General features: G+C 55.6%; 1 protein-coding gene across 3 annotated transcripts in view; it reads left to right on the top strand.

Annotated features, from left to right (window-relative positions):
* The first annotated feature begins 8,370 nt into the window (after positions 1–8,370).
* The window catches only part of SLIT1 (slit guidance ligand 1), a 60,675-nt gene continuing 41,068 nt past the window's right edge, over positions 8,371–27,977 (top strand). For all 3 annotated transcript variants that reach the window (XR_005257435.1, XR_005257436.1, XM_038141318.1), the window contains exons 1-4: positions 8,371–8,714; positions 20,900–20,971; positions 21,251–21,322; positions 21,972–22,043. Coding sequence is in view for 1 of the 3 variants with exons in the window: in XM_038141318.1 (XP_037997246.1) it covers positions 8,512–8,714; positions 20,900–20,971; positions 21,251–21,322; positions 21,972–22,043 (419 nt within the window). In the remaining 2 variants the exon portion in view is untranslated. The remainder of the gene's footprint in view (positions 8,715–20,899; positions 20,972–21,250; positions 21,323–21,971; positions 22,044–27,977) is intronic.

The raw sequence follows: 27,977 nt of genomic DNA on the forward strand, positions 1-27,977 counted from the left end.
TTGGGACAACAAGGACTCCCATCCACCTTCAAAAAGAAGGAAATGTGTCCTTCCAAGGCCAGAGCTACTACTCTTTAAGTGTGGGGGTGCTTGGTCAGGTGCTGCCCACCTGCAGGGTGGCTTCCCGTGACACTAGGGCTCGAAAGCCTCTGGGGTACTTGCATGATTCAGGGTGCCCAGACAGGCTGTCTTTCCCTTGGAAGTATGAAGTTGGACCTTCTTCTTTTCCTGTCTTCCCCCTGCTGTCATCCAGGGTGATGGGAAATCAGGTTTACAAAGAACACTTTATATAAATAATGGATCAAATGAATAAATTTTTCTCTGTAGGGCCATTCTTCTCTTGCCACTCTTGGCTGCTGAGAGAGGATGCTTTCTGCTTGCATTTTCTTTTCCTCCTTCTTAAGAATGGCGTCTCAGATTTTATGCAGATTATTTCTCTGTGAAGTTCTTCCACGTTTGAAATGCCCTGGGCTTGCCTGCCATAGCTCAGACACTCATTAACATCCTCGCCATGCAATTGAAAAACAAGCAGGAGAAGGAGCGTGTTTGAAAGCGGCGCTGCCTTCCTGCGGGCTGAGCCCCAAGCGAGCCCCCTTCTCCTCCGCGCCTGCAGTTGGGTGTCATGGGAATGGTGAGCCCCATCTCCCTGGAGCTCAGGGAGCGGGGGTGATGGGCCTCTGTGCACTTCAAAGTGGGCAAGAGAGTCAAGAGAGACATTTCTCTTCTTGAACGTGTTGAACAAAGGAATGCAAAAACTCACAACAGCTATCTTCAATACTGAAAATCCAAATATTGCCCCCCTGATAAGCTGCGATTCAAAGTGACAGCTTTATCTGGCTGACATAATTCTAAAAAATTAGTAGGTTTTGACTTCTGAAGCCACAATCCAAGCACTTATACTTGACTACAAGTGAAAGGGCAGTAGCCACTGGGACCCAACACTGGGTGAAGGTATATATTTAAAGGGGGATCGCTCATCTCTCAGCGTGTTTGCTTTGGCATGTTGGTATGTGTGCACAGCAGTGGTGTGACAAAGCAAACAAGCAGTGCTCACCTTCATTTCATTAAACAGTTTTTATCTCAAATTGCACAGCACAGACTTGCAAATAAGTTCTTCAGGGTGTCACTGCTATCTAAATCAATTTTTGCAAGTTGTCTTGGTTTTTTTTTTAAACTGCTCTGCCCTGGTTTGGAGTTGAAATAAGATATTTTCTCTCTCTTAAATTATCATGTGTGGCTGGGAGCTGTCATGTTGCTGCTGCATCTCACTGCCTAGGGCAACAGTGTAGACAAAAAACATGACTGTTGCTAGCGATAGATATTGGCATCAGCCAGACCAGTTATCAGGCTTTACAATCTCATTGGCTTGGATTAACTAATATTTTTTCATGGAGTGAATAAATTACCATGTTTAGTTTTGTTTGCTCATCTCCCCAGTGAGCATTCTGTGTTGAAGCTCATAAACTGTTCAGGCATGTAGATGGCAAGCTCTCCGTGCTGGGTCCCACGCTGACCTTACACTTGTGGTTCAGAGTGGGATCTCAACTGGCACCACCTCTCTGGCCCCATCCTGTCGAAGCCCAGCTTTGTTCCTGGGGAGTGCCCACACATGAGGAATGTCATGGGATTGTTTCGGTGCTCCTGTGCAAGGAGCTGCTGTCCCCAGCCATGCATCACAGGGTGAGATTCACCAGCCTTCAGTTTCAGTCTGGGTCAGAGGGAGACAAGCTTTCTTTTCTCTGCTGAGTCACAGCTGGAGTGGTCATTTCTGTGGCCCCCTCCCTAGTTCCTCCTCTCCCAAGCTAAACCAGCCCCCCTGCCCTGCTGCTGGGGAAGATTTACAAACCCACTACCCAGCCCTCCCATGCAGTGCCTTACATGATATTAAGATCGTCTCCTTTTCTACTGGAGAGAATTGTGTCCCACTTGATGCTCTGCTTTGGGCTGAAGCTCCTGTGCCCCTGGGAGTTGTGATGAATAGAGGTGCCAAGCTGCCTCGGCCATCATGGCTGCGTGTAACTTGATGTGTGCACAGGTCTGTGGTACGGGGTGTCTGTCTTGACCTGCGGTTCTTTTAGAGTTTGTTTCTTCCAACCTTTTTGCTTACAAAGCTTGAGCCTTGCTTCCCTGCGGAGCAGGATCTCGGCAGCCTCTTGCACAAAAGGCTCTGTCTCCATTGTGCCTCTCGCAGGCCGTTCTGCAGCGGCAGCACAAGAGGGGGCTGGCAGCACACACTGCGGGACGGGACCCCTGCCCGCCCGGGGGCCCGCGCCAGATGTGCTGGGGGCAGGCTGGGAGACGCCTGCTTCTTCCTCCCTGGCTACATCTGGCAGATGGAGGAGGAGGGAAGCTGGGACTATAAATAAAGTGAACAAAAACATAAAGAGCGCTGAGAAGGCTGGGGAAGGATGTCCTCCAAATCAAAAATCAGCTCTGCAGCTAGCCCCTAGCATGGTCCTCCAGCTCTAAAGAGAGTCCCTGCCTGCATCCAGGGCCAAGCAGAGCTGTCACACGGCAAGCTGAACCCTTTCCCTCTCTTTTTCAAGTTGTTTTTGGCTACTGGCATCCTCTTGCCATTCTTCAGAGCCAGACCCTGGTAGCCAGTTCTTCAGGCTCATGGCTCTGGGGCTGATGCTCCTTCCTGCAGAACCTGCAGCCTGAAAGTTTGTCTTCTATAGTGTGGAAATTTGGGTGATGGGAGATGGAAGGAGTTCCCTTGTTCCAGGTTGAGCAGAATCTGACTTTCTTTCATTCTCTAGTAGCTTGTGACTCTACAAGGGCTGGGGAAGGAGGAGCAAGGATGCAAAGACACATGCTCACAACTTTGGGACTGACAAGGCACAGAAAGGCCATTTGCAACTGTGGAAGCACAATGAGCCCAAGCAGGCATGGAGCTTATTGATCACAGCCCAGCATGGGACCAGCTGCCAGCTAGCCATAAATATGGAGCACAGGCATGCTCGTCTGCACCCAGGGCATCTTCATCAACAAAACCAGGACAGAGCCTCTGCCTCTGAGTGCCACTGAGGCACTCCTTATTTCTCAGGTTGGATGTTTCCCCAGTCCAGAGATGTCAGTGCATTGGGGGTGAAAGGGCTTGGTGGGAACAAGCCCTGTTCCTCTAACAACAGAACACTGTCTCTGCTTACCCGTGGCCAAGGTCATCAGCTGAGTCCTGAAAACCCACCTGCTCTTTCTGGGAGGCAGGGTTTTATGGCAGAGGAGCTGTAGTTTATGGCACCGTGGAGAAATATGCTGGATGTGCTTGGCAACAGCAAATGGAAAGTTAGTCTATTAAACAGTAAATTATCCCTGCAATGCATCTTCATTGAGGAGGGTTAATGAGTGGCTGCAGGCAGAGTGAGTGGGAAAGAGAGTGTGTGTGTATGCACAGCACGGATGTGGAACAATTGCTACATCTGGGGACCCTGGAGCCCCCGATCCAACAATAGCATTTCCATGTGCAAGGCGCTTCACAGACACCTCCTGGCGTGTGGTTTATTCAAACCAGCTTGTGCTGCTCCGCCGAGCTCCCAGGCGGTCGGTGTGTCCAGCCGTGCTGGGAGCAGCATCTCCTCATCTGCATCTGGGCTGCTTGGTGCAAATGTTCTCCTTGTGGGCTAGAGCTGGTTTTGGGAAGCCAGGCTGCAGGGCTCAGCCCCTCTGCTCAGCCACGCCGCAAAGCAGGGATGCAGTGCCTTGCAGACTGTCCTCCTCCTGCTGTTCCACAATCGTTCAAGGCAGTGAGACAGGCTGGGTTCCCCCTACCTGGACGGTCCCTGTTGTGTTAGGCTGGGGCCAAATCCAACTGCTTGGGAGCCGTGGCACCTCCTGCAATATCTCAGAGCAGTCAATGGATGCTGTTCCCTTCACTTGGTCCCACTGGTGAAGGCCACCAGGCAGTAGAGCTGCCCAGCTCCGGCAGTCAGTGGGGCCACCTTCACAGAGCAATGCTGGCCCTGTCTGGGGGGTGGTGTTGTGGTGTTCACAGGGCAACACTGGCACTGTCTAGCAGGTGATGCTGGCTATGCTCACAGGGCAGTGCTGGCCCCATTCACAGGGTGATGCTGTTTGTGAGGGAGGGCTTGTCCTTACAAAGACACAGGAGAGAGCACATCCCAGCCCTGCCTGCTGCTGCTGCTAACCAGGTGAGATTTACTATGATCCCAGTGCCCCCAGCTGCCCACACCACTCTCTAATAGACCCATCAAGCGCATTGTTGTGCTACAGGAGCCCAAGAGGCACCCTAATGGGGCAGGCCTGCTCCCACACAATGCCTCACTCTCCCAAGCCCAGTGTGGCAGCCAGGACAAAGGCAGCCTGGCCTCCCAGCGTGAGCCAAGCTGGCCAGGCATGACAGATGTGGCCCAGGACAGCCCAGCAGCCCACCCTGCACAAAATCTCTGGGGGACACTTAGAAGCTGAAGGCTGTGGCCACTCTGCTCCCAACACATCTCCAGCTGGGTCTTACGGCCACTGCTCCCCAGACAGGTGCTGCTGGTGGAAGGAAGGGTTGAAAGTACAGCCCCCGTGCAAGGGATGACAGATCCTGCAGCTGGCAATGCTCCTCAGCAGGGACGTTGGAGCAGGCACCATGCACCTGTGCTTTGCGTGGCAAGGCTTTGGTAGCAGGGGGACTTCTGTGAGAAGCTGCCAGGAGCTTCCTCCATGTCTGATGGAGCCAGTGCCCGTCAGCTTCAAGATGGATCGACCACTGGCCAAGGTGGGAGCAGCTCTTGGATAATGTATGTAAGAAAGGGAAAAGTTTCTGCAGAGCACCAGCAGCAGCTGTAGAGAAGAAAGAATATGTGAGAGGAACAACTCTGCAGACACAAAGGTCAGCGAAAGAAGAGGGGGAGAGGGTGTTCCAGGCACCAGAGCAGAGATTCCCCTGCAGCCTGTGGTGAAGCCCAGGGTGAGGCAGGATGTACCCCTGCAGCCCATGGAGGCCCACAGTGAAGAAGAGATTCACCTACAGCCTGTGAAAGACCCCACACCAGAGCCGGTGGATGCCCAAGGGAGGAATGTGAGAAGTCCCTGTCCTGAGGAGGAAGAAACAGCAAAGATGAAGTGCGATGAACTGACCACAGCTCTCCTTCCCCATCCTCTCATGTCACTGGTAGGGAGGAGGTAGAGAAAACTGGGAGTGCGACTGAGCCCAGGAAGATGAGAGGGATGGGGAAAAGTGTTTTTAATATTAGATTTTATTTCTTATTATCCTGCTGTGATCTGATGAATAATAAATTTAACCAATTTCCCCAAGTCGAGCCTGTTTTGCCCCTGTTGGTAACTGGTTATCTCTCCCTGGTCTTACCTTGGCCTATGAGCTTCTGATTGTATTTTCTCTCCCCTGGCCAGCTGAGGAGGGGAGGGACAGAGTGGCTTTGGGGGGGTACCTGGTGTCCAGCCACAGCTAACACACCAGAACCCTACTGAAGTGTTTTAAACACTTCTGCTCTGCAGCAGTGCCTGATTCCACCCTGAGGAAGGCTGACCCTGCTGTGGACAGGTGACAGCCACAGCACTGCTTCAAAGCATGGTACGAATGAACCAGGGTGTGCTGCCTCCCCTCTGCATGCCCAAATCCAGGCTACAGCACACTGCCTTGAAGGCCAGGCATGCTGGAAGGTGCTATCATGGGACCCAGTGCCAGCCCAGCCCACGAGAGAGCTAACAGGGGCAAGCTGTGACCCGTCCTGGGTGGGAGGAAATGCCGGGATGCTCCCCTGGGGGGCTTGGCTTAAAATTGGCAGCAATTTTCTGTTTGAAGCTTTGTAGCTGCTTCACATCTCTCTGCACGACAGGTCTGGCGCGTACCCTGGAACCCTTCCCCAGATCTTCCCATGGAAACTCCTACAAAAAAAAGCTTCTGCTTCATTTTAACCAAACCCAGAGCCCATCAGACGATCCAGATGGTCTCTCTCTCTATCAAGCAGTTTGGCCCAAATCCCGGTGGCAGACGGCAGGACCAGGCCTCCCCCGATAAAGAAGTTTGGGGTTTATTTTTCTCTCTGCTCCTCATCCATATTCAGAGGAACCCTGGGATTTTCCCAGGCAGCTGTTCCTCTCTGAAGCCCACCCCATCAGGGTGCCCGGGTGCCTTGGGATAAATGCACCAGGGGCTGAGGTCTTGGTACACAGCCTGTCCCCCCACGCTGCTGCCCTGGCTCAGCCCTGGCTGTGTTGGCAGCCCTGCAAGGGTGTTGCTGCTGCAGCTGGAGCAGACGCTGAGGGGTCAGCCACGGGAGGCAGCCCAGCTCAGTGGGACACACCGTGGTGCTGGGGCATGGGGCACTGGCTGAGCGGCAGGCAGAGGCCAAAAGCTCACAGAGAACAGCAGGGACCTACAGCAGAAAATGTGGATGTCAGCCTGAAATGGAGTTTTCAGCTTCCCAGTCCTGTAGTCCCACTGGAACCAGGACAGGTGTGGTGGGCTCCAGCAAGCCCTGCTGGCTCCTCCCTTTGCCAAGACCACAGCCCCGTGTGACTTGCCCCTGGGTGTTGCTGCAGCTGGACGCAGAGGTGAACGGAGCTTGCTTTTTCTGCAGATCACAAGGGTTTGCCTGGGGCAAGTGCTGCAAAAAAAACAGAGGAAACGAGATCCCTCACCCACTCCCACCTTCCTGCCAGCACAAGAGGTAAAGGGCAGGTTAGGAAGACCTGGTTCTGCTCTGCCAGCCAAGGGTTGAAGGGGAGTTTGTGGCAGAAGGCTGTCACAAGCATCACACTGATCGCTGCCTTTGAGGGGAACCAAGCCATTCTGAAACAACTTTCACCAGGGTCTCCCTGCGAGCCCCAGGACAGGCTGCAGGGACACCTCTGCAGAAGCTATGCCAGCAAGGGGTCGGCTCCCAGAGTCCTGGGAAGCAGCTCATCTTCCTTGCTGTCAGGGCAGCTGAGTAGCAACGAGGAACAAACCCCTTTCATCCATCTCAGGCACAGCTTCCTCCCGGGACTGGGGCCAGAGGAAGGAGATGTCACGAAAATGCAGACAGATGATGGGAGCCGGCATTTGGGATGGAAAAGAGCTGCTGATCTGGGCCAAGCTGGTGCAACCCTGTGTGTGTGTGAGGTGGCCCTCGCTGGAGCAGGACCCCAGGCAGACACCTCCCTCTTGCCCTGATTAAGGAGCTTGTGGAGCTCTATGTGCAGAGGCCGTTGATTTAAGAGACACTGCAGCCCCTGGCACCTGCCCTCATCCCTGCGAATATCCACCATGCCCTGTTGCACAGGGGTGTCCATGCTCACTGTGCTCCGACAGTGCAACAGGCTCCCGTCTCCCCTCCTTCTGTGGATTTCCTCTCTGAGGAGGACTTTTGTGGCAGTTGCTGCCAGAAGCCAGGGCTGTGTTGGGCACATTAAAATACCTGTTGTTTGTTTAAAGGACCCAGCACTTGGAGCCATGGGCTTCCAAGTGTTTTGGGTGTCATTAATAAAACAGGTGACCAGCCCTCCTGGTTACACCCTCCTGCTTTGCATTTGCAGATCTCAGGGAAAAAGAAATGGAAGGCAATAAAATGAATGTAATGTTTGAGTTTCTGAGATGTCAGCTGTTTAGGGCCAAACTTACAAGGTTTCTTGGCTTCATTTCCTTTTGCATTGAAATAGGTGTATTTTGCCTTGCTCTTCTCTGTAGGTTAGCCAAAAAGACATTTTGATTACTTTATTTTTAAAGGTGTTCCTCTGGAATGGAAAAGAACATAGCTAATGCCACAACCAGGACTTCAAGATTTGTTGTTTGTGTGTGGGGCAAATAGCAAAGCAGAGCTGCCACCTTAGTCCCTTCTGCAGGAGGCTGCAGTGCTGAGCCGCGGGACTCCCACTCACGGGCCAGGCTCCATCCCGGCGGACAAGCGCCAGCCCATCCTGCGGTCCCCGTGGGCTGCCAGGTCCCCGTGCCTCACCTGGACTCTGTGGATGATGGGATGGGGTTTCAGGCTGCCGGGTGGGAGACAGGCCAAGGCTCCCTTCAGTACATCAGGGGGTGCGAAAGCTCTCGGCACCCCCGAGGAGAGGTGGGAATGCTCTGCCTGCGGCCGCCTGGCTCCCGGGCTGTTTCTCCCGGGGTGCCGCTGCCCGCAGCCTCTCCCGGAGAACTCGGGTGCTCCGCGAGCGCAGCCCGCTGTCCCAGGCGGGGGCAGCGATCCGAAGCCCACCTTCCCGCACGGTCGGAGCGGGGCAGAGCCCCGACGGCTCCGCCGACCGGAGCGCCCGTGCCCTGCCCGGCCAGGACCGCCGCCGCCTCCGCCGCCGCAGGTACCGGGGGCGCGGGGAGGGGCGCGGGTGGCGGCGGGGGGGCCCGTCGGGGCGGGCAGGGCGGGAGGGAGGAGCCAGCGCGGGGGCTGAGCCTGGGCTGCGGGATGGGGCGGCAGTGAGGGTGGGCGGGTGTGCGCCGACGGGGCTTTCGCCCCGCAGCCGAGCCGAGCCGCGCCGCGTCGAGCCGAGCCCCGCTCCGCCGCTCTGCCCGGTGATGCGCGGCGGCCGCACCGCCTGACCCCGCTGCCCGCTGCCATGGCGGCCCCGACCCCCGGGGGGCCGGCGGGGGTCCCGGCGGGGCTGCGGGCCGCCGCCTGGCTGCTGGCGTGCGCCGCGCTGTGCCGGGGCCGCGCCGCCGCCTGCCCGCCGCTGTGCGCCTGCAGCGGCACCACGGTGGACTGCCACGGCTCGGCCCTGCGCGCCGTGCCCCGCAGCATCCCCCGCGGCACCGAGCGCCTGTGAGTACCGCCGGGCTTTGTCCGCCGCCGCCGGGCGTGCGGCGACGAGGGTGCGGGAGCCCGGCGGGGCGCCGGGGCCGGGGGCTTGTCCGAGGGCGTGTGTCCGAAAGCCCGTGGGGAGCGAGTGCCCCTTGGGGCCAGAGCCCCGGGGGGGTGCGGAACGCGCTGCGGAGCCTGAGCTCAGGAGTGTGTGCGGGAGCCCGTCCGGGGATGCGTGTGGCAGAGGCTGTCCGTGGCGGAGGTGGGCAGTGGGCAGCAGCCTGTCTGGGGTGCGTGCAAGTGCCCGCCGTGTCTGTTAAGGGCAGAACGTGTGCAATGCCCGTGGGGCCACGGTCGGCAGCCCAAAAGGTGCGCAAGGTGTGCAAGAACCCCGTGAGGTGGGTGATGTGCGGTGTCCCGCTACGCCCGGGGGTTGTGCGTCTGTAAATTCCCGTCCGGAGGATACGTGTGCAAGGGCCTGTTGGGTGAGTTCACATGCATCGTCCCCTTCCTGAGGGAGGTGCAGTAGCCCGTCGAGGTGGAGAGCGGGGTGTGTGTGAGAGCCTGCTGGGGCAGGGTGCGTGTGTAGCCCTTTCTCTGTGTGAGGGTCGTGCAAGGGGTCCGGCATATGCCAGAACCGCGTGTGCCAGTCTTTGTGCAAGCATGTGCAGCGGGGGTGGGATTGGAGCAGTGCCCGAGGGAGTGGGTTGCTCCGGGGGACATTTGCGCTGGGGCAACCCAGAATGGACCGCGTGTGGGGGTCCGTAAGCCCCATGGCATCCGCCGGTAGGTGTGTGGCCACCCCTTCAGTGACTTGTCACAGGGTAGCTACACAGCCACAGGGGTTCTCTGAGGGCTTCTGTCACCCACCCCAAGCCCCTACCTGTGCTGAGCACCCCTTTGTCCCCTGGAAGCTCTCCTGGGAGTGCTGCACATCGTGTTAGGATCAGGTCCCATTGCCCCAGCTCCTCTTGAGATTCCCCCACGTTGTGACCAGCCTTCAGCCGTGCAGATCACCCGCTGTGAGCCAGCTCACCCGTCCTCTCCAGTCCCCTGTGGCTGCACCTCACTGCTCATCAAATCCCTTGCCACGTCCTCAGGGGTGCTGGGAGGTGTCCCTGGCTCTCTTAGCCGGGCCCCCATGAGGAAGGCTTTTCTCTCACAGTCCAGGTCCAGCCGGCTGTGTGGGTTCCGTGTTACCTGCTGGGCTCCCCTGAGCAGGAGGGGCCTGTGCTGCTGTGCCTGGCTGGGCAGGTCTGCCTGCCTGGGGTTCTGTGGCCAAGCAGAGAGAGCGGCATGAGCTGAACGTGTCCAACCTGCTGCTGGCAGGCTCCTGGCACGCAGGAGCCCAGTCTCAGCAGGAGAGTAGGGCTGTCCCCAGCCTGTCCCCTCCGCTCGGTAGCAGCAGGTGCCCCATCCCAGAAGCTGCAATAGAGCATAGTGGCACAGTACCTGTCTGGCCCTGGGGCCAGGCTGCTCCCACATCCCCCTTGCAGTGCAGGGAAGTGTTGAGCTGCTGTCTCCTTGGGCAGCAGAGCTGCAGGACATGTTATAGGACAGCCACACGGTGCTCCTGTCCCTGTGCCATGCTCTTTGCAGCTCCTGGGGTTTGACTGTGTCCTTTGCCTGCAGATGGGCCAAGACCCTGCAGGCGAGGACTGCATGCATGGACTGCAGAGAGCCTGGCAGCTGCCAGGGCTGCACTCAGCATGCAGCATCAAGAGCTCTGCAGGATACCACTTTAGAGGAGTTTTCTTTTCTCCCACTGTAATTATCCTCATACAAATGATTATTACCCAGCACGGCAACCAGGCTGCTGTGAGTTGCCATCCCATAGACCTAGTTTATGCAATCTGAGACAGGATCCCCCTTTCTGCTGTGCCCAGGGCAGAGGGAAGGTTTATACATAGCCTGCACTAGCCCTTTCTGCCTCTTGGAGAGCTTAGTGGGGTCCTTGGCATCAGCTCTCCATGCACCTGGGTGCAGGGTCCTGGGCCAAGGTTGGCATCGAGTCCCCAGCTCTGCCCACACCCAGTCCCTTGCTCAGCACTGCTCAAATGAAGCAATGCTCGAGTGAGCTAATGGAGGACACCCTGTTGGGTGTCCCACTCCTGTTCTGGCAGGGTATCTCTCCTGCTCTAGAAGTGGGTCTTGCTTCCTGTCTCCCATTCTGCCTCCACTGACCTGGTCCTCCGTGCCTGTTGCCATTCAGCAGCATTGGGTTCTCTGGATTTTAATGCAGCTGGTGATGCCGGATCTTCTGTCCGGACTGAGCTAGACATGCTTGCTCTCTCGTGGGTGTTGTCTGCTGGATAACTACTTCCTGCTGTTTTGCACACCCATGCAGGTGCTGGAGGGTGTCTGTGCAGAGCAGGTCTATCCCCTAGCAGTGAAATCCTGCTGTAACAGCTCGTAAGTGAGTTTCAATTCCCTGTAAGCAGGCTGCAACCTTGCAGTCTCTGGCTTCTCAGTGTTCGCTGGAGCGAGGTCAGCAGGCAGCCACAGGGGAGCCTGCAGCAGGGGCTGTGCCAGGGGTTGCTCTCTCCAGGGGCCAGCTCTCAGTGGGAAGTCACCAACCTCTCACAGTGCCCTCCACTGCGTGCCTCTTTTCCAAGCCCTGAGATGCACAGAGTGAGCAATGCACAGCGTGAGCAATGCCGCTCTCACCACGCATCCCCCAGTGGCAGTGAGCAGTGATGTCCCCGCTCTTGAATTTCTTGCCTGTTGCATGCCAGTGCAGCATTTAGAGCCTCCAGGCTCTCTCCAGCCTCCCACCTGGCTGAGCCCCATGGTGGCATGGGTCAAGCCCCTGGACAGGGCAGCCAGGCCTGCTGGCACTGCCATTGTGGGGAGTCGGCAGCATGCTGTGACGAGCCTTGTGCTCCATTGCTTTTGCAATGCACCCTTTTCCTTTGAAGAACAGCGAGTTACTTGCCTTGCAGTCACTGCAACTTTGGAGAATCGTGGGCTGGGGAAAAATTGTCTTGTTTTCTCTTTCAGTTTGCCCCGTGATACCTTCCTGGTGGGTGCTATGCTGTTGGTAGAGAGTAAGGGCTGCAGATGTATCTAGGATGGAGCATGAGTGATGGTTGCATGGGGGGGACACAGGACCCCTCTTCCCTTGTACCAGGGCACAGCACATTGCTCCCTAAGTGCCTTTTAGTCTGCAACCCAACACAAATGGGGGTTATGCACCTGCCCTCTGCCTGGATGGGGGCTGAGCAAGGTGGGAAGCAGCAAAGTCTCTGGGCACTTTTCACAGATGCCTGTGCTCCTGCCTACACTTCTGGCAAGCACAACAGAGGCCTGAAGGCTTTGTAGGCAGGATGGGTGATAATCCCCCTGCACTACAATGTTATCTGCTTCCAGGAGTCCCTCAGGCCTCAGCCACCAGAGAAGAGTTGTGGGAGAAGGTCACGATTCCCTTCCCCATTTGCTTGCTTTTCTTTCTTTTTTCCTTTGAAAGTGTCTCCGAGGAGCAGACTGCCTTCTTGAGGAGGTGGATAGCTCTCCCCATGCCAGGAGGATCAGTGCAAATTTGCCACTGTCAAATGGCAGCTTCCAGCCCAGCTCTTTGCTTGTAGGGGATGAATTGTCTGTGATGGCATGTCACTCTTTCCTGCTATTTAATTTTTTGGCTGACAGCTGAGAATTGTCCCACTTGCCCCTTTTGCCTCCTCTCTGATGACCTGAACATCCCCCATCTCACTGGGGGCTGTGCTGTGTCCCTCCCCCCATGTGGAAGGCAGCAGAGTTGGGTTTTGGGGTCCCCATCACTGCACCCCTCTTGGCTCTGGCTTTTCCCTTCCAGAGTCCCTGGCCTCCGCATTTAATGGGGCTTCTGTTTGCCTTGTTCCCACACTTTGGGGGTTTTGCTGTGCTGAAGTGGGCCCCATGCAGTCTGTAGCCAGCCTGCCATCCCTCTGTCTGCGTTGGTGGAGGGAAGGGGTGCTGAGCTACAGCCTTTGGGTGTGGGAGCACCGTGCCAGGGTGGCTGCACCTGAAGCACTCTTGCATACTGCCCAACCATCCCCTGCCAAAACTGCAGCAGCAAGCTCTAGTTCAGAGCATGTTTAATCCATTCACCTGCATCTGCCTCTCACCAGTTAATCAAAATGTCTTGCAGCAGCCAGGCTGGTGTAGCACAGCAGCACTCCTGCATTCCACTCCAGTTGTTGGGCTGCTTCTCCTTTCAGGGGCTTCAGGCAATGCTCCTTCTTAGGAAGCACCTTGAGGAAGTCAACCTGCCCCTTCTCTGAAGTGCCCAGGCAAGTTCCCAGTGAGGAGTGAGCAGTCTCTGGCTGCAGGGGGTCTGGTCTGTGCAGGCTCTGCAGAGCTCTGGAGCAGGATGCAGGACCTTTGTCCAGCCAGGGCAGTGCTTGGCTGGCCCTGCAGCCCTCAGCTCCCAGGAGAGACAGTGCTGGGCACTGGCAGGATGCAGGCTGGCTTGGGAAGGTAGCTGCCCAGCCCACTGCAGTGGCTTCCTTGGGAGCCTTCCTGGACAGAGGAAATTTGCAATTCTATTCCAATTTCTCCCTTCAGCTACGTCCAAGGCAGATGCTGTCTATATATTGCCATGGTAACGCTGCGTTCTCACTCTCTATGGAATTGCATGCTGGAAAAATATTAGTTTAAAAAACTATGTCGTGTTTGTATTGACTGAAGTGAAGGCTGATAGTGGAGGATCTATTGTCCCCTGGTTGGGAAAAGTCACCAGTAACAGGCAATAAAGCCAGGCAGATTGGCCTCTGGTGACCACTTCTCACCCCACACAGCAATTGCTTCCCTATAAACCCTTCCCTGGCTCTGTTTTATTGCATCCTTTAAAACAGATATTTTTGCCTTAAATGTGCTGCCACTTCGGTGCTCCAGAGTGATGCATTGTGCTGACAGCAACTCCTTGCTGCTGAGGTGGGAGCAAGGGAGGGGAGTTGTTTCCAGCTTTAATTGTGGGTCTCCCACGTGCACCTTCAAGTGCAGTTGCTGCTGTGCCCGGGTCCCAGGGTGGCTGGGCATGGTGGCCACGGTGCCAGTGCAGGGCAGCACACACACAAACAGTGCAGTTACAGAAAGGGACTCCTAACACGAAATGCATTTGCTTTGAGTTTCATTCTCCCCTCCTTCATTGTTTCCTATCAAAACTCTGGCTGGCAGAAGAGTGAGGCAGCTATGAAAGGCCAAGGACGCATGAGGGACCCCTGCAGGGCAGCAGAACCTGCAGTCTGGGGGAACAGAAGGGATTTGGGGTACCACCAGGATGGTGTGGACAGGGAAAGGGTGTCCTGTCCAGGGAAAGGTGTACAAGCCCATGACCTCCCACTGAAGAGGGGCTTTTCCTGTGTCCTTGCTCTGATTTGCTCTCTGGCAGACAGGTGAAAGAGTACTGGAGCAGGACGTGCATGTGGGCAACCAAGGGAGCCTGTCTTTGTCTTGTTTCGGAGTCCTTCATGGTTCCCTGCCCACTCCAGAGGTACTTGGTGCTGCAGACACATCCTCTTGGTCTGTATTGCTACTGAAATAACCTTTTATAAAAGCTGAGAGGCACAGAGACGTTTCTGTGCGTGTTTTGCTGAAAAGCAGTAAAACCACAGTTGTGTGTTAGCAAATGGCCTCGTCCCAGGGGATTCGGACCCAGATCACTGCTCCCTGGCAGGCTTCCAGTGCCAGCAGCTCCAAGGCCAGCTCCAGCAGCTGGCCCCTGTCCCCACTCGAGGGACAGCCTGGGATGGCAGTGGTAGGAGTGGGGAGAGGAGCAGAGGTTTTCCTGCTGTACAGCACCAGGATGCCCATTAGCAATGTGAGCAGTAAGGACAGCCGGGGCCTTGGGGTCATGGCACTGCTGGAAGGGAGAAGGAAATGGGGTGGGATCAGGGGACCCTCCATGGTGTTGGTGTGGGGCTGGCCCAAGGCTGTGCCCACAAGAATCATCTCAGACCTCCCTGCTACATGCAGGTTCTGAGGCTGTGCTGACTGCCTGCTTCCCCAGCATGCATTTTGGATGCACTTGCTGCTCAAAATAGCAGAGGCAAGTGTCCTATGGGGGAGAGAGGCTGCTAGAGGAGGAAGATCAGAAAAAGGGAAGATTAATTTTTAAAGTGATGCAGCCAAGGAGCAGCCCTGGGCACCAAGAATGAGAGAGATGCAAGTTCCTGGCCCTGGATATTTCTTGGTTGGAGGAAGCTCTGCATCCCAAATGGGATGCTCCAGGAGACCCATCTGAGACTGAGTAGGCATCTATAACTGAGCAGTTCAGGTGCACTTGTCCTCTCATCCCTGGTGTGAGCAGCTCCAGGAGGGATAAGCCAAAGAGGTTTTCCTGGGGGAGATGCAAAGTGGAACTCAATCCAGTGAGCGGCAGGATGAAGCCTGAAGGCTGGACAGCCTCCCCTGCCCTGGAAAGCAGAGGAGCTACAGAGCAGACCCTAACCAGGCTACTCAGCACAGCATAAAAAGCCAAATTTCATGGGTATCCCAGAAAATCTGCTATCTCTGCTGAGTCTCAGTTTCCACATTTGTGATACAGAAATGCCCTGCTGCCTTTTCTCTCTCCCGCTGGGGTTCAGGGAGGTTATTTATTAATTTTTAACCTGAAGGTGGTACACCACAATGCTGTGTGAGTGTAAAGCATTCCCTGACTTCGAGCAGCTAATGGCTGTGGCATGAAAACCCCAGAGAGAAGTTAGGAGAACAGAAAGCCTTCCAGATCCTCACTGTTACTTGCATGATCGATGCTGTTTGTAATGCTTAAGGATCTGTCGTGATGCTAACCTGCTGCAGGACCTCGTAAAAGCCTACAGAGCCTCCTGTGCTGTGGGGCCATGGCTGTGCTTGGGGCTGGGATCCCCTTTGGCTAAGGGCAGTGATTCCCAGATGAGCCCAAACAGCACACAGCTGCTCTTGTCTCTGCTTGTTGGGCACCTGCACGCAGCTGGTAGGGGTGATGCTGGGTGAGTGACACCCTAAAGGGACTTCCAGGTATCCCTTGGGCACCTTTGCTCTTCTTGAGGGGTCTGGTCAGAACAGGGATAGGATGGAAAAGGGGAAGAAGGTGCTGAGCCCCTTGTGCAGCTGTGTCAGCCCAGGATGTGTGTGACCAGAGTTCCCTCCCTGAGCAGTGGGCAGCAGCACCCTGTAATTCCCTGGTATTGGAGGGGATGGAGTCAGCACCCAGCCGTGGCCATATGGGCTCCAGAGAGCTGGTGAATGTGCTGCTGCTGTGCTGGAGGGAGCCAGCTCTCACAGCACTGGGAAGGGCCTCTGCCCCACATTTCCTTGTTTGAGCAGCTCAGTGAGCCTGTGCTGGGGCTAAGTTACATTCAAGCAGCCGGGTGATATCTTGAGAAGACTTGGAAAATGCAATAAAAGTGTAGGATGAAAGGTTGCAGCTGCTCTGTCCCCCAGTGCTGAGCACAGGGGTCAGTCTGGAGTCTAAGCCTCATCCATGTTTGCATTAGCAGTCTGTGTGATGGGACACGAGCTGCTTCTGACAGTTGCAGATGCCACCAGGCTGGGAGAGATGCTGGAGAATGGGCTGAGGTTTCAGAGTGGGCTTGGTGAATGGGAGGAATGAGCTGACAGAAAGGAAGCTGCTGCCTGGGGACTCGAGGAAAGTCTTGGTGGGAGGCAATCACCAAAAGCACAGATGTGGAAAGGGAGCACAAACAGAGCGAGTCCTGCCCCTGCACGTCAGAGAGGCCCTGAGGGAGAGCTGTGCCCTTGGGGCTGGGGGGTTGCTGTGGGAAAGAGGCCTGCACTGGCAAGGGAGCAGCCAGATCTCTGCCCCATGGTGGCCTGGGCAGGCAGAGATGGGGTTCAGGTCAGAGTTTTGATAATGGTCCTGGAGGCAGGAGCAGTGACTGTGCCTTATTCCAGTGCCTGGAATAAGGCACAGGGTAGTGTCAGTCCCTGTCCTTGGAGGAGCAGTGTGTGCATCTGCCTGGATTGATGGAGGGTGGCAGAGGTACTGCTGTGAGGTGTGTGACCTTCCAGCCTTCATTTCTCTGCTTGTCTGATTATTATCTGGCACTGCCGGCTCCAGCTGGGGTCAGGGCTCTGGGATGAGGGCTTTGGAGCTGCTGGGAGGGGAGCCATGCCCTTGGGGGCCCGCGCTCTGAGGCAGGGGCAGGAAAGGCAGAGCAGTGAAGATCATGAGGGAGGGATAGATCTCATGGACAGTACACGTACCAACTCCACCCGGCACCAGGGCAGGGGCAGCTCTTGCAGCAGGCACCACAGGAGCATGGATCCTTCTCCAGCAGCCCCTGCGGTTACTGCCCAGAGCTGTGGGCGCCTGCTCTGTGCTGGCCCTGATGGGCCAGGGCACATTTTGGTGCTAGTGGGTGCAAATGCAGGAATGCATCTCACAGACTTTCCCTCCGACTTCTTCAAAGCGGAATTCCAGGGAGCAGAGCAGTCAGGATTTCTGCCTCAGCAGGAGAGCAGAGCTGAGCTGAGCCGCAAGGACAGGAGTCACATGTGTGCTGAATAGCTGATGCCTTGCAACGGAGTAGGGATCCTGGGATTGCGCTGTCTGCTCCTTCCCGCTCCTGATAAATCAGTGCCCAGGGAAATATCATTCATGTTGGCTGTATTTAATAAATTAACTCTCAGCATTTGTGCTCTCTGAGGTTGTTACTGAGTTAGTGTAGCTCCAAACCCTGCAAAGGGAAAAGACATGAGACCCCCTGGGAATGGATAAGCCATCCAAAGCTAGAAACCAAATATAAACCCAGACTATGCAAATCCAGTCTAACAAACCCTGCTGCAGCACAGACATCCCATCTGGGAGTGGGATGATCCACAAGCAATGTAGCAAAGGGACTGATTGTTTTAATGACTTTCCTCTTCCCAGGGAGAAATGGGAGGGGGGTTTCTGAAACTTGAGGGTTGCAAATGAAAATTCGCTGCCTCTCCATCAGCAGGGTGAGATTTGGGGTGCTGGGGGGGGCAGAGGAAGGCAGCCTGAATGAACTTGAGGATGCTTTCTGGTGTTAAATCCTTTGAATTAGCGAGGAAAGAGCACACACTATGTTTCTGCTTTCAAGTCATAGTCCAGAAATACAACCAATCTGCTGGGCAGCTCCCCAGACACATCAGTCCTTATCGAAGCTCTGCTGTGTGGAGCAGGGCAGAGTGTTTTGCTTCACTAGGAAAGGGCATGGAGGCAGTGGGTGAGCAGCTGAGCAGCAGGGATCTGGCTTTCTGGGCACTGCAGACTGTAATTTATCTCCATGAGGAACTGAAGGGGGTTCAGAGGGGAAAAAATGTCATGAAGTTAAATGGCAGTGTTGCCTCGGCATCCTTACAAATAAGCTTTACCTGCTGTTCGTTCCCATCTTGGTTGCAAAGGCCATCATTTACCTGAACAAAGGCATGGAAGGATGCTGGGAGCAGTTGTCAGGGAGCACACAAAGCCAGTTCCTGAGGGAGGAGGACAGTCAGGGGGCCCTGAGACACAGTCCCACTTGGGGATTGCCACCAGCTCCTCTGCTGAAGTTCCCCGAGGATGCTCAGCAAGCATGCAGGAAGCAGAGGTTGGGCTGTGTGGGCAGCAGACCCCAGTGCAGCTGGTCCTGCCAGTGCCTTCTGGTGCTACAGTCTTTGGGCTGCACTGTCCCAGCAGACGCCTTGGAGAGAGGGCAGAGCCTGGGTTGGGCATGTGCGGGGACTGGCCACGTTCAGTCCGTGGCTTCCATGGCTCTTTGGTGTTTCTTCATGTTTCCCTGCTTTGCCTGTGCTCTGCCTCTGGCGAAGGCTCTGGGATGCTGGTGCTCTGAGGACAGCACCACCTTGGGCTTTGCAGGCTGAGGTCCAAGTCCTGGCTTTCAGGTTGGGCAGGTCTAAATCGAGCCTCTCTGCTCTGTCCCTCTGCAGTACTGGAGATGTCTCAGCTTCCAGTTGCGCATTGTACTGGAATTGTACTCTGGCTACACAGCCAGAGTAATGTTAGGTATGTTTAAAGGAAGGTGGCATGGGAGTCCTGCTGGGAACCCTCTCTCACAGGAGCTCGAATGGGTGCCATTACCTCCAGCTTGGTCTCCAGCGTGGCCCTGGGATCTTCCAGGCAATTTTCTTTGCCAAGGAACCTTTAGGACATTTGGAGAAAACCACTCCTGAAGCTGTGATTTCTCCCTGCCCTTAGCTGACTCCGGGGCTGTGGTCCGTCAGGAGGTGGGCACACAGCTGCACATACGAAACGACCCCCTTTGTGGTGCCAAATGTCCCTAAAACGTGTGACACACCACGAGAGCTTCGTGCCTGCGATTTACAGCCTGACCGACCACGGCTTTTGCTCCCACTGAGAGGGTCGGCTCCTTCTCATCCGGAGCCCTGTCCCGGCAGCCTGCCGTGCTCTCTGCGTGCCGGTCGGACTGCAAGCCGCGGGAGTCGTGGGGCTGCAGAGCCCAATTGTGGGTTTCAGTTTAATCACTGGGGCTGAGGAACCTCTATTCATTCCGGCTTGCATTCATCTGTGTCCTAGTAACGCTGCTCTCCCAACCTCCTTCCCAAGGCAGCGCACACGGCTGGATAATGGCAGGAGCCCGGCAATCGCGGAGCTGAATAGCGCTGTAATTACGAGGCTATAATGGCGAGCTGGAACTCATTAGCCATTATCAGCCGTTTCAGCGGGACAATGACAGCACCCCGGGGTGCGCGGCTGCGCTGGCTGCACCCGGTGGCCCTACACGCTGCTCGGCGGCCCCGAGGCCAGCCCGCCGCTGACCTTGGCCCCTCGCACGGCTGCAGAACCCGCTGGAGGGGAGCTTTGGCTCTGGATGGGAATGATGGACTGTGTATCCAGCCGGCCATGTGACATGAGGCATTCCTGCCCCCTGGTCCCGCTGTCAGGGCTCAGGAAGTTACAGATCCCCCCGTGATGCTGCCCAAGCGCCCCAAGACGCTCCATGGTGGCACTTTCCTGTCTCTTTCCTTCCCTGGCTCCAGCAGCTCATCCTTCACTTGACTGACTTCTCCTTCTGTAGTTTATTCGTTTTCCTCTTGATTTTTGTGTCTGTGTTCAGTGCAGGCAGTGGGTCTCCAGCATGGGAGCCCTCCCTGGGCTCTGCCTTCGTGTAGGCTCCTTCCATGCCCAGCACATGCCTCGGGCAGGCTGGCTTATGGCAAGAAGCAAACGCTGCCGTGCTTTGTGATGTCTCCTGCACAGAGATCCCCAGCTCTGCAGACTGTGGGTCCCAGGGCTGATAGTGCTTTTCCCACAGTAATCACATCCAGTAATGCGGAAAGGCACTACAGAGCTCACTGCGAGGCGCAAATCTCTGCAGCTTCTGGCTTGATGTATTTTAAAGCAGGATAATCCTAGCAGGAGCATGCTGAGGAGCATGGCTGAGGAGAGCTGGGGAAGGTGTAACCAGCAGGCTGGGAGCAGAGGTCTTGAGTGTCCAGCAGTGGGACACATGTTGCCCTGGTGCTCAGCAGAGCCTGGGCAGGACTGAGGCCGCGGGTGGGTGTAGGTAGCCCTTATTTCCACCAGCAGAATGAGCAAGGAGGGGCAGCATCTTCTTTCTGGCTGCATTGCCTGTCCCTGTCCTCACCCAGGGCTTTTGAATGAGAGAGTGATGCCACAAAGCAGCTTGTCCTGTGCAAGCTTCTCTTGGCAGGTGAAACCTGAGTGTGGCTTATTCTCCAGGTAGAAGGTGTGAAACGGCTGTGCACTGAACAGGTTTTGATGCAAGGATAATGGCAGGAGCCATTATCATGTAAGTGTCACTTGCAGGAGTAAGTGTCTTGCAGCTGGGTATTTGCAGGGATCCTGCTGTTCTGGGGACTTTTGTTTGTTTCTTTTTACCCTGGCCTTCTCTAAACAACTCTGTGCGTCTGGGATGACCCTACCAGCTGTTAGCTACATTTGCAGAACGGGATGACATGTATCCCGGGGGGGGGCATCTGGAACGGGAACAGGGAGGAGCCAGAGAGCCCCTTCCTCTTGTTGCTTTATGGTCCATTAAAGATGCCAGCTTACACAGGCACAGCCAGCCAGACTTCTGTGTGCCCAGCGCTGCTGGTCATTGGGGATGAGGGTCCTCTCTGGAGCCAGGGGCCATTCCTGGTGAGGGGCCACAGAATTGCACCAGCCCCTACTGTCCTTTGGGCCCTGCCTGCCGTTTTTGGGGAGGTATTGGGGAGGGCCAGTGCTTGGCTACCTCCTTGAGTGCTTCCCTGCTAATTTCTTCCTCTTCTCTCCTCAGGGAGCTCAATGGCAACAACATAACACGAATCAACAAGAATGACTTTGCTGGGCTGAAGCAGCTCCGTGTCCTGTGAGTTCCTGATGAGGGGCCAGATGCCCCCACCGTGGTGGATATTGTGCTTGGTTGGCCCCTCCTAGGGCTCTGGAGTTAGCCTCTTTCTGTGAGCCTCAGCCAGCAGGGCTGGAGGGTATTGTGTTGGGCTGAGCCTGGTGGATTTCCAGCTGGGAAACAGTGGGAAGAGTCTGGGTTGTGTTGAGGGGATAATGGGAGTGAGGCGCCCTGGGTCAAAAGAAGTAATGGGGGCACTGGGGACCACTTCTGCAGAAAGCTGACCCCTTCTCTCTGCAGGCAGCTGATGGAGAACCAGATCAGCGTGGTGGAGCGCGGGGCATTTGATGACATGAAGGAGCTTGAGCGGCTGTGAGTGTCTGGTCATGGAGGGAGGTTGGTGAGGGGCTGCTGGATTTAGTTGCAGAGAGCATCCTTTCCTTTTTTACTTAAACCCTAATCTATCGGTGCTGCCTGACTTCAAACAGCTTCTCTTCTGCGTGGCAGTGGTATTTTACAGTTTGGGAAGCACACCTATTTTTGTTTCTATAGATCTTAGAGTCCTTTCTGATGCTTTTGAAGTGAGGAGCAGGTTAAACACAAATGACTTTTGCTGTATCAGCTGTGTCCTGTGTGTTAGCAAGGGAGCTGTAAGTTCTGGTCCAGCACTCAGTAAAATAGCTCAGCAGTTTAAAAATCCCAAGCTGCTCGAGCAAATATGAGGAGCTGAGCGAGCAGCAGGTTAAGAGCGCAGTTAAGCAGCAGTCAGCAGTTAACAGCTTGGAGTCCTCTCTGCATGTAATTACAACATTGTGAGTAGGTCCATTAGTGCCCCGTGGTTGTCCCTGCCCGGGATTGTGGTGAGCAGGATGGGGGTGTCCTTGCCAGGTGGGATGCTCTGCTCTATTGGCCTCTCTGAGCGAGCCAAAGTACCCAGCTCTGCGTGATGCATCCAGCTGGGCTGCAGATGGGGTCATTGCTTTGTACTCCAAACTCTGACCCTTTTCTTCTCTCCCTGCAGACGGCTGAACCGCAACCAGCTGCACACCCTGCCCGAGCTCCTCTTCCAGAACAACCAGGCGCTGTCGCGGCTGTAAGTACCCTCTGTGCCCACAAGGCTCCCCTGGGGAGTGGTGTGGGTCACCTGGGGGGCTGCCGTGGGGTTTGGAGGGACACTGATGCCTCGGGAGGGTGCTGCTCGTGGGGAGGGAGTGCTGGTGGTTAGGGGTGTGTTGTCCCAATGAGGGCTTGGCACGTGGCAGGGGAATGCACCCTGTTTCTGTGTGAGCCGAGCATGCAGCAAGGTGGGAAATGGGCTGTGACTTGCAGGAGACCTGAGAATGGCAGTGTTAAGGATGTCCTTGTAACACATGGGGATATGGGATGAGGTGCTGGCAGTCTGGGCTGGGTCTGGCATCGCAGAGTTGAGCTGTGCCTGCGCAGAGTCAGGTGGAGAGGTGCTGAGAGCTCCTCAGCCTCCTCCCTGGGTGTGGATCCCGGGCTTTGGAGCAGGATTCCCTTACACACTCGCCCAGGTTCTCATGAAAGGAGGGTGAAAGAGGGTGTCCCTAAGGGAGTCACATTCTTTCCAGAGTCCTCCATGGGGCACAGGGAGCTCCACAACCCTGCTCAAGAGCTGCCTTTCTGTAGGTGTCTGGAGAAGGAGGGGGAAGCCCTGCCTGGGGCAGATCCAGCCCTTCATGCCTGCTGCCCCCTCCTCGCATTGCTCTACGTGTCCCCATCCCTGCCTGTCCCTCTGCCCCTGCAGAAACAACTCCAGGGACTGTCTCTTGCTGTGCAAGCCCCAGCTCCACAGATCTCTCTGCTCCTCCTCCCTCTGTGCAGCAGCAGGCTGCTTGGGGAGGGCTGCTGGGGTTTTGATAAATATTCTCTGTTCCATATTGGGTTTCCCTTGCCTGGGGCTGTTTTGCTCAGGCAATGGTGCTTTCAGCAGTGCCAGCATTGTTCAAAGTGTTTACAGGCTCTCAGCTATGTCAGGCACCACATACATTGGGAAGGGTGCTGTGAGGAGCAGAGGGTGCGTGCCAGACTGGGGCTGGGTGCTCTCCATCACTCAGAGAAGCAGCTTATACCCTGTGGATTGGGGTGGTGGTTGCCAGGACACAAGCTTTCTGCTTGCAGCATCTTGTATCTCCATTGATCAGCGGTGACATGAGGATGCCAGGTCCCTGCTGAGGCAAGGCAGGAATGGATGAAATAACTAAATGTGCTGAGACATTCCCAGGACAGGCATGGCCATGCTGGGGCCAGGCAGCCCTGCCTGTGCAGTTAGGCTGTGGCTTCCAACAGAGCCAGGGAGTCAGTCCCAGAGTCCAGTCTGAGGCGGGTAATGAAGGGTTAAAATGCTGTATGGGTTGCCAGTATGGGATGTGTGAAGTGGTGGACAGGTGCCAAAGATGGGCCTAGGTAATGGCAGCTGATAGCACAGGCGTTCAGTTAATTATCAAATGGCATTTGTTGAGCTCAGCTGTGCCATATCATGGCGCCAGCAAGGGCCCATCCTCCTCCAGCCACCCATTGCATAACAGAAACACAGGCAAGAGAATAATTTAACAAATATTGCTGTTTCCTTTTTAATCTGCTCTAGATTTTAATACCAGGCTGTTTCAACAAGCAAACCCTAACAATTCATTGTGGAGATGCAGAAGAGCAGCGTGTGTGTCTCCTACACATACAGGGTGCCCCTACACAGCTGCCAGGCTCGTGTGGAGCCAGGACTGTGCCACGGTGTGCAGGGGGCTGTACACACCACCGAGGGTTTGAGAGGGCTATGCAAGATGTTCCTTGCAGCCACCTCATGTTCAGGTGCATTTCAGCCTCGTCCTGTTGTTTTACTGCTTACTGCAATGTGGGGGTTATTTCAAACATTTTCCCTCCCTTGAGGTTGTTTTCTGGCTGTTTCTGGCCGTTTCTGCCGTGGCAAACTGCCTGGATATCAGCACCTGGAGCTTTTCTTGTTCAATCTAGGGCTGTGTGCACGGGCTCAGATTTTGCAGCTCCTCAACTATAGCTGGTGCCACGTCTTGGGGAGCTTTTGATGCGTGCTTGGAGCAGAGGGTCCCTGTGATGGGCTGTGGGACTGGGGACACACTGAGCCACCCTCCAGCCTCCTCTGCAGCAAGTTCCCCCACATTAATGAGGATAGGGGTGCAGCGTTGTGGTCTGCCCACAGGGCACATCAGGAGCCAGTGTCCTGGCAGATCCTTGAGTTCTGCATTTGTGCAACAGAGCCCTATGTGCCAGAGGACCTGCTGCTCCCTCTCCTTGAGGCTGCTGGTTGCTGAGGTGCTTAGGGCTGTTTTGGGAGGATGGCAGGGCAGGGGGTGCCCTGGGTGGCTTGTCTAGACACACATGCTAGCTTAGCAGGAGGGAGGATCTGGACCAGTGCTAGGCCAGCCAGTGCCGGGAGGTCATAAGGACACTCTTAAATTGCTGCAAACCCGGGTCAGGCTACAGGGATACGAGTCAGTGGGGAACAGGTTTAAGCTAAATTGAAATCAGCTCTCCTTAAACGAAATTGGAGCCTCCTCGCTGGGCTTTGCACTTGTTTAACTGCTGAAATGGATCTGGGGTGGCCCCACTGCTCAGGACCCCCTCCCTGCCCAGAAACAGGCCGTGCTGCTCTAGGAAAAGAAGGCTCTTACCAGCACCATTTTCATGCAAACCCTGCAAGTGATCTCCGGATCACTTCCAGCAAACAGGCTTGCTGACTGCAGCCACCCGTGGCGCGCTTCTTGAGTTCTGGAGACCTTGCTAGCTCCTCATGTCCTCACACCATTGTACTGGGAGAGCTTGAATTAGCAAAAACTGACTGAGTGAGTCAGGCTGAGATCTGTTTAGTTGGGAAATGCGGCTGTCTGGTGGCAGCTGAAGCAGAATGCAAGGGGTGGAGTGCAGGAGCTGCTGGGTGTTGCTTAGTAGGGGCCCTTGGGTGCTAGCCTGGGTGCTCCAGCCTTTTCTAGACATAGTCTTGATGGATCTTTCTCAGCACATCAGTTTCACAGAAGATGAAGACAAGTCTGTTGAATTAGGGGTATGTGATACCATAGAGCAGTTTCCCACTGTACCTTTCCTGCTGAGCCTGATGAAAATTTTTCAGGAGCACAAGAGGAGTCCCTGAGGTTGAGGCTGGGATGGAGAGCTCTTTGTGCACCTCCTAAGTGTCAGAGCCCAAACCACGTTGTGGTACTTCGTGGTCTCCCAGCCCGGCTCGAGCTACAATTAGTTACACGGAACTTGGCTGTAAAGAGCATTTGTGCTTCGGGATAATGGAAAGGGTTGGAGTTAAACCTGATCCGTCGGGGCTTAAGTAAACTGGGGAATGGCAGGAAAGGGCCAACGGGAAGCAAACCTCAAATGAGGGCATGGGGGAGGTGAGACGCCTGGAGAGGAATGTTTTCCCCTTGGAATTTGGAAATACTGAGCTGACGCCTGCCCAGAGCCCATTTCAGTCTGAGATAGTGGGGGTGGTCCTTGGCAGTGGGGCCAGGAGGCAGGGGGACTCCCTGCATGGCCTCCTTTATTTATGTGCCCCGCAAGGACGGGTAACTCATTAAGCAGTGCTGGTGGCTGGAAATGGTGCTGATCTGAGGTTTCGCTGGAGAGCGCCTGACCTCAGTGACCCGTTCTCAAACTGGGTTTAATTAAACTGTCAGCACTGGACAGAGGAACAAAGCTTTGTGGGCTCAGGGGGGAAAGCCAGGGTCCCCCAGCAGCTCACTGGGGAAGAGCACATCTCCTGTGAAGTGGAGGGCTGATAAAAAGATGGATCTTTCCTTCCAGTGAGGATTACCCAGGCAAGAAGGTGACCTCTTCTATTGCAGTGCCCGGTGTTGGTCCCCGGTGTGCCACAGCTGTACACATCTTGGCTCAGCAGTGGTGCTCCAGTACAGCCCTGATGCACACCAGGAGCCAAGGGGATGCTGGTAGATCTTCTTTCACCATCTCTCCCAAGCTGGCAGGAGGTTTTTTTGTTTTTTTTTTCCCCAACAGCCCCCAACAGGAAAAGTAAGCAGAGTTTCTCTCTGCTTCCTTGTGGGGAGAAGGATGAAATAGGAGTTTTGTAGTGCTCTCTCCCTTCTCTGCTCAGCTCCCCTTAAAACCTCCTCCTGAAGCTGTTTGTAAGTCCCTTGGGGGTTGTGGATGGGGAATGCAAGGAGGGGAGAGGAGTCTGGAATGGCTGTAGCAGCAGGGTGAGGACAGAAATGCTGCGGGCGTATCATCAGGGAGGCAAAGACGTGGGCTGCTGAAATGTGCTAAAGGCAGCCAGGATGGCTATAAATAAATAGTTTTCTCCAAGGGAAGCCGAGCTGATGCGAGGGAGGAGAGGAGCAGTGGGTGCTTGGCTGTGAGGAGCTCTGGGGAGTAGCTCCTGCAGGGGAGTCATAATCCCAGATGGATGCATCCCCATGGGAGTGGCTGCCCAGTGGTTTCCCTCAACAAAAGCTGCAGTAGCTGCTCCTTGCTCAGGCAGAATGGGAGCTGAGGGGGAGTGAGCAGAGAGTAGAGGGAAAAACTCTTGTGTCCAGAAGGAGGGAGATTTAGGACACGGGCCGCAGACTGTCAGTTTCGGTCGGACTCGTGCCAGCAAAAATGGTGAAGGAGATGGTGCCACATCGTAGCTGGCAGCCAAGCCCAGGGGGAAGGGCTGCCGTGCTGCTCTCAGTCTGTAAGGGCAGGGGCTCCCTAGAAACAGCATTAACATCTCAATCAGGGCTGGTGACTTTCTGAGCCGGGACATGTGAAATGTTGTAGGAGCTGGGGGGATTGTCACGCTCCCGTGAGACTCTTCTGTGGCCAGAGCCTGCAGAGGAATAGTGATGCTCTATGGCTGCCTCTGTCTGGGAGCTGACAGAGAGACCAGGGGCTGGTCCAGACCCTCCGTGGACCCAGGGGTATTTAAGGGGAATTTTGAGCTGAGTGGCAGAGAGCACCACAGCTGGGTGTGCTGCCTGGTTAGGAGAGATGATATTATGGCAAGCCCTGGGGCAGGTTCCTCGCACCACCCTTGCATTTGGCTAAACCCAGCCCTAATTGCCTTTAGAAAAGCAGGCAGGGAAAAATGGAGGGCTGCTAAATAACTTGAGAAAATGCAAATGACATCCTTCAAGAAGGAGAGGATCGCAACCACGCCAGAGGAAGCTGTGAGCTGAGTAGTAGCAAAACAGGGTGACAAGTGAAAAAGGAGCTGTCAGAGAAAGGAATAACAAAACAGGCCCCGCTCAGATGGGGCTGGCTGCGCGTGGGAGGTGTTGCTTGCGAGACTGTACTAGTGACCGTTCCTCTCGGGGCTGCACCAGGAAAGCCCCCAGATAGGGAAGGCAGAGATGGAGAAAAAAATGCATTCTTGGTGATAGCTGGATAAAGGAGCGGTCCCGTGCCCCCACAGTGGGCAGTCATGCTGGTGCCAGGTGGGAGATGCGGGTGCCAGGTGGGGATGCTCTCTGGGGAGTGCATGTGCCACAGCTTTGCTCCCTCCCAGTGGAGGAGACTTGCCTGAGCCCCATTTTCAATTTAGCAGGGGATATTTGGTGCCTGCCTGCTGGTTGGCTCCCTGGAAATGCTGTCACTGTGGTGGGCTGGCTCTGGCTGTGCCCTGGCTCTCCTGTGCCACACACCCTCCCCCACGTCCCACAGTCACTCCTGTTGGGGCTTTGGTTGAGGTTCATTCCCTCCAGCAAGGTTTTGTGCTGGTTCTGGAGCTCGGCAAGTGCCCAGGAGCCTGCAGCTGCTGTGTGGGAAGGGGCCTGTGGGCACAGCCTTGTGTTTTCATCTTCCCGTGCTGGGGCAGGGTTGCTTTGGCTCCCTGGGCACGTGCCCCCTGCCCTTTGCACAGATGTGGATGTGCTGATGTTCTGTGCAGAGGTCTGCAGTCCAGGAGCAAAGCGCCAAGGTCAGAGCACAGAGCAGCTTTCCTGGAGCAAACCTCCCTGCTTCTCCTTCCCCAGCATCCCTCATGTTGTCCCAGCTCTCCCTCTAGCAGCATCCCCCTCCCCTTGCCGGGTGA

This window comes from Motacilla alba, chromosome 6 (genome assembly GCF_015832195.1).
Source record: "Motacilla alba alba isolate MOTALB_02 chromosome 6, Motacilla_alba_V1.0_pri, whole genome shotgun sequence".
NCBI classification, from domain to species: Eukaryota; Metazoa; Chordata; class Aves; order Passeriformes; family Motacillidae; genus Motacilla; species Motacilla alba.